This window comes from Coregonus clupeaformis, chromosome 28, assembly GCF_020615455.1.
Source record: "Coregonus clupeaformis isolate EN_2021a chromosome 28, ASM2061545v1, whole genome shotgun sequence".
Classification (NCBI taxonomy): domain Eukaryota; kingdom Metazoa; phylum Chordata; class Actinopteri; order Salmoniformes; family Salmonidae; genus Coregonus; species Coregonus clupeaformis.
In genome coordinates, this window is record NC_059219.1 from 21,418,537 (window position 1) to 21,424,160 (window position 5,624).

General features: G+C 44.1%; 1 protein-coding gene across 1 annotated transcript; it reads left to right on the plus strand.

Annotated features, from left to right (window-relative positions):
* The first annotated feature begins 590 nt into the window (after positions 1–590).
* LOC121542377 (apolipoprotein A-I-like) lies at positions 591–2,190 on the plus strand. Its single transcript, XM_041851782.2, has 4 exons — positions 591–652; positions 759–814; positions 1,059–1,209; positions 1,329–2,190. The coding sequence occupies exons 2-4, from the start codon at positions 775–777 to the stop codon at positions 1,903–1,905; spliced, it is 768 nt and encodes a 255-aa protein (XP_041707716.2). The 5' UTR covers positions 591–652; positions 759–774; the 3' UTR covers positions 1,906–2,190.
* The last annotated feature ends 3,434 nt before the right edge of the window (positions 2,191–5,624 follow it).

Sequence of the window (5,624 nt, forward strand, 5' to 3'; positions counted from 1 at the left end):
TCAGTGGGCAAACATACAAAATCAGCAGGGGATCAAATACTTAATTCCCTCACTGTATAAAGACAAAAATACATTATGGTTGAGAGAAAATAACATGCTAGTGTATGTAAAAGTGCATAAGCCTCAATACAACACAATCCATCTACCCTCAGATGATATTAACAGTAATAGACCTGTATAAATCAAAGGCCAACAAGTGTCCTGCTGCACATGTATCACTACTGCATATCATTGAAAAACTATAGACAAGGGGATTGAATGGAGATGTGTGTATCAGCATGCAGTCCCAGGAGATTGGTCTTCACTGAGTATCTCTGACCACTATTTAATGTCCCTAACTCTGTTTGTCACACTTTACCCAGAGGTGATGATAACACAGTGCTCTCCTGTGCGTTCTGGGTCCAGGGGTTCATTGGGATAGGTCCAGGGTGAGTTGTCAGGACAGGACTGGGCTGGGTCAGAGACAGGTGCTGAGTGGTGCACTGCAGTCTGAGGGTTTATGATTTGGAGTACTACTGACAGCGAGTCACTGGCTCCTGGACTTTGTGTTCCTTACTGCCCTGCTCACTATATATACAGGCCATGGCACGGCTGAAACTACACTCACTGCAGACTGGACTCAGAGATACACCAACACTCATACACAAAGACGGTAAACTGGATTCTACAAGTCCATGGTATTCTTTGATAGCATTCTATGATGGGATCTTTTTCTGGTGGATTACAATGTTTTAAGTGATTGTTGCTTTATTTCACAGAATCTGATTGAGAGTCATGAAGGTCCTTGTGGTACTCGCGCTGGCTGTATTCACTGGTGAGTAGGATACAAGAATATTTCAGATTATAAGTGAAATTTCTAGAGCTGAAGTACAGCAACATAATATATTCAATCAATCTACCAAATTCATTTTAAGTCAATAGTCAATAATAACCATGGCAGAGGGAGTATAATATTTTCTAGTTACCTTAATGCCACCAACAGGTTGCCATGCCTAACCAGTAATGACCCTGAAAAATACACTTTCACAACAACTAACTCTTCTGCCACACCCCAACAGGTTGCCATGCTAACCTATTCTACGCTGATGAGCCGAAGCCACAGCTGGAGCAGCTGACAGATGCCTTCTGGGACTACGTCGCCAAGGCAACGCAAACGGCCGACGACACCGTCCAGATGATCAGGAAGTCTCAGCTGGGACAGGATGTCAAGTAAGTCATGTGACCTGTGATGTAGTTGTCATAACATGTGTGGAATGTCTATAGTCGAATCGCTCAGATTACTAGGATGGGGACCTGAACTGACCTTCCTCTCCTCTCCTCTCCTGCAGTGACCGCATCACAGAGAGTGCTGACGTGGCCAGCCAATACGCCATCTCCCTGCAGGAGCAGCTTCCTCCTGCAGCCAAGGACCTGATGACCAAGATTACCCAGGAGGCCGAGGTGCTGAGAGAGCGTCTGGAGCAGGACTTGGGAAGCGTCAAGGGGAAACTGGAACCCTACGCAGAGGAGATGAAGACACAAGTCCAGCAGAGAGTGGAGCAGCTGAAACAGGACCTGGCCCCCTATGCTGAGTCCCTGGACTCCGAGGCCCTGAGGGCCACCCTGCTCCAGAAGAGTGAGGAGATGAAGGGGAGTCTGGAGCAGAGTGTGAAGGAGCTGCAGTCCAAGCTGGGTCCCTACACTGACGAGCTGAAGCAGAAAGTGGACCTGCGCTTGCAGGACTTCCAGAAGAGTATGGCCCCCCTGGCTGAGAATCTCCAGAGCCAGCTGACCACCAGAGCTCAGATGGTGCAGCAGAGTCTAGTCCCCTACGCTGAGGACCTGAAGGACAAGCTGGACCCCTACGCCCAGGACCTGAAGGCCCAGCTCACCGCCCTCTACCAGGCCTTCACCAAGACCAACTAAATCACAAACACTTTCCTCCAACTGACAACTCTTGCCCTCTTGATGACTGTATTCTCCCTTCGAAGCCTTAGAACATGCCACCGTTGTCAATATAATGAGGGAGAGTTTACCAAGAAGAACTTGGTAATGCAGATGAGGTCTATTTTGTATGAACTGAATTGGCACTGATGAGAGAATGACATCTTTGTATTTTGTTTGTTTATTACCTGAAGGTTGGTCAGTGACTGTGCCGTATTTGGTGTAGTATTCTTAATTTATGGAAATAAAAAGCTAAACGAAACATAACTTAAATGTATCGTGTCTATGATGTATCGTGTCTATGATGCTAATTTAAATAATTGAAGTTGCTTCCCCAAATTATAATGTGTGATAAGGGTATGAGGTAACAAGTCATATTCGGACATACAAACAGTACATAAACATTGCCCAATAAGACTGGTTGCATGTAGGACCACTGAATGCCACTGATCTAGTCACCTCTCCTCAACATACGCGTATCCCCCTGATGGTTAAAAAGGGGTACAGGTATTGCCTCATATAACATCAGAAATAAGTGTGTATGACAGCATTAACCAACTTTGAAGATGTTTAAATATTACATTTACATTTTAGTCATTTAGCAGACGTTCTTATCCAGAGCGACTTACAATTAGTGCATTCATCTTAAGATAGCTAGGTGGGACAACCACATATCTCAGTCATAGTAAGTACATTTCTTATCAATAATGTAGCTAAATACCTTACTCAAAGGGAGAGTAAAAGCTATTGGCATTATAGCCTACAGTGTTTGTCTTCAAAGTGGAAGCCATATTACAACCTATGTGTTGTGATAATTAAGTTGTTTTCTCTATAACCTGTTAGTTCATATGCCTTTCCACCATGATATATAGGCCTAAGGCCACACCTTTGTTTCATCACAAAACCGGAGAGCAGCATATATCCGGTGGAGTCCACAAAGCATATTGCATGTAACAAACAGTTACATGACCTACAGCATGATCAATCAAGTTAATGTTTCCGACATTTTCGGACGACTAAACTACTATTGATTTAGAACACCGGAGAGTTACTGCAAGTCCCAAAGAAAACAGGAGCTGCCTCCACTATTCCAGCACCATTTCAACTTCAACATTTCAACATCATCAAATAACCTATGCTTAGTCTAATACAGTTACAACTAAAAGATTCCTAAAACAATTTAGTCCAATCAACGTAAGCTAAATATCATGTGGCTGTCCATGGTTCTGATTTCTGTGTGTGCGTGTGTGCATGTGTGTATGTGTGTGTGTGTGTAAGTAGAAAAAACCTGTTCACTCACCCTACTTGAAGAGAAACGCCAATGTCATCCTCCACTCTTTCATGTTGCCGAAACGGTCTATGACTGTCATACAGTACACACTCTTAGTTTTTGTTGTCCTAGGCTACCTGACTAAAATGCTTGCTCGCTAGCCTAACTTCCTTTCATGGGCAACGATTAGCCAGTTAGTTAACATTAGTCTACTACATCTACTGTTGCTACATATTGAACTTCCATCCTCTCAGGCCAGGGGCACAATGTATGAATGAATGGTTGGATCAGAATATCCGTTATAATCATTGGCCAGTACGGAGAAGTCCATCCATGGCTTATTTAGGATAGGGCCAATTTTAGCTAGCTAGCCACCGGAGGACAACAATACAACGAGATGCAACAATTCTTTTTTTCTGTCAATGACGTTTGGCTTTTGATGTGATGTGATTGGTGTGAATCCAAATCCAAACTGGCTTCCCTGACACTTTTTTTTTGGTGCGCCAGGACCATTCACAGTTGATTTCACTCAGTTTAGCTCAACGCTGATTGGCTATTATGGTATAATTTTTTTGTCAAGGGAGGCCAAATGCTCGCTAGTTTCCCTTGCATTCAATGCGGCAACAATATCATACTCTTTTTGACCAGACACATTAGATAGATGGGCTACACAGACAGAGGGGCGCTGTTTTGCTCGCTCGGATGCTTTCTCCGGTGAGATCCATTCAGCCTCTTGCGAATTGAAGGAAAATTATGAAACACAGAGAGACGAAAGATCAATTATTGTTTATGTTTTATTTATTTTTTATTTGTACATTTTTTGGGGAAGCCTGGCTTCCCTTGGCATCCATGAATACATACCACTGGCAATAGTTTGCTTGCTCCTTCACCATAGTTTTAGAATGAATGCCATCTAGTGGCAATGCATTGTCAATTCAGGGAATTATAAAGCCCTGTGCAATGATGGTGATTTACTGACCTTTTCACAGAAATCAGAAAATAGCCATAAATACAAGGACCTGACAAACACTCATGTACCGCTCGCTCTCACCCCCCCAACATAGTCCTGTAATATTATCTGAATTCCTATCACACCCCACACCCCACAATCCCAAACCCCCTCCAGAGGTGGGTATGGAGCATGTTCAGAGCTGTCTCTGCATGTCTGATGATGTACCTGTATCACCCATCCTCCCCCTCTCACTCCCCGGCTCTGCCAGGGCTCTCCCACACCGCCTCACCCAGAGGTAAACAACATTCCTTGGCTCTGCCCCCAACTACCACTGGCACCAGTAACCGTTAACCCTGCTGGGTTAGCCTGGTACTTCCTTTGTTCAACATCATTACATTATCAACCTAATATAAATGACCTGTAAAACGCTTTCTACTGGCCATACTGTTAACCCTCCAAACACTGTTAGACAAGCATATTCTTTGCTTACTGTTACCTGCATTAGGCTGCAGAACCGTATGTCCATAAAACACCTCTGTTAGAACAGGGAACATGACAACTCAACATAAACCAAAAGTGGATGTTGATTTAGATCTTTGCCCGGTAGGAAGACTGTAAAACAAATCTCTGAGATCTGCCTTATGTCACAGGGGTTCTGTAATGATAGACTAAATAGAGGACCTACAGCTAAGCCTACAATGAACTGGCAAATGGCTAATAGATAAGAACAAGAGACGAGACAACTAAGGAAATGGTCCTTACAGTGTTCCTTATGTTCCTTGGAGCAGCATTTTTACATAGTGAACTGTGTTTGATTTATGGTCCTTGTTGTTTGCTAGTGAACAGACTGTATTTCTATGTAAAAAGGCCATTGGAGGTGAGGTCACCCTATTATTCGGTGCAAGTTGCCACCAGTCAGCTAAGTAAGCAAAATCAGTGAGTCAGAAGCAGATGACTGACCACACACACATGGAGAATAGAATCAAACCTAGATTCAAAACTGGGCCCAGCTGAGCGGCCTTTAGCCAAGGAACAGCCAGTTGTGGTGACTCATGTGAAGTTAGAGGTGAGAGTTCTCACTCTGACCAGAGGTGACCAACTAACCACAGACCACAGTCCTCCAGCTCCCGTCACACCACTCCTGACTCCAAGATGAGCTGGCTGGGGTTATGAGAGTTCACTGCTCACCGACAACCTCTCACACACTGCCCTGGTAGACGCATATTACCACATCACCCATTCTTACAATGAGAGGGAACAAAGCTATATATATTTTTAGGACAAGAGGAAGTTGCTTCTGTTACAGAACTCTGTAGACGTCTGTCGGTCTGTCTGTCAGTCTGTCTGTCTACAGCTAGTTATACTGTACCATCGTTCTTCTTACTCTCTCTGTCTCTGTCTCTGTCTCTGTCTCTGTCTCTGTCTCTGTCTCTCTCTCTCTCTCTCTCTCTCTCTCTCTCTCTCTCTCTCTCTCTCTCT

Coding starts and splice junctions, on each gene's coding strand:
- LOC121542377 (XM_041851782.2), top strand. CDS start 775: ATGAAGGTCCTTGTGGTACTCGCGCTGGCTGTATTCACTG. Junction 815..1,058: donor CGCGCTGGCTGTATTCACTG/GTGAGTAGGATA, acceptor ACACCCCAACAG/GTTGCCATGCTAACCTATTC. Junction 1,210..1,328: donor CAGCTGGGACAGGATGTCAA/GTAAGTCATGTG, acceptor CCTCTCCTGCAG/TGACCGCATCACAGAGAGTG.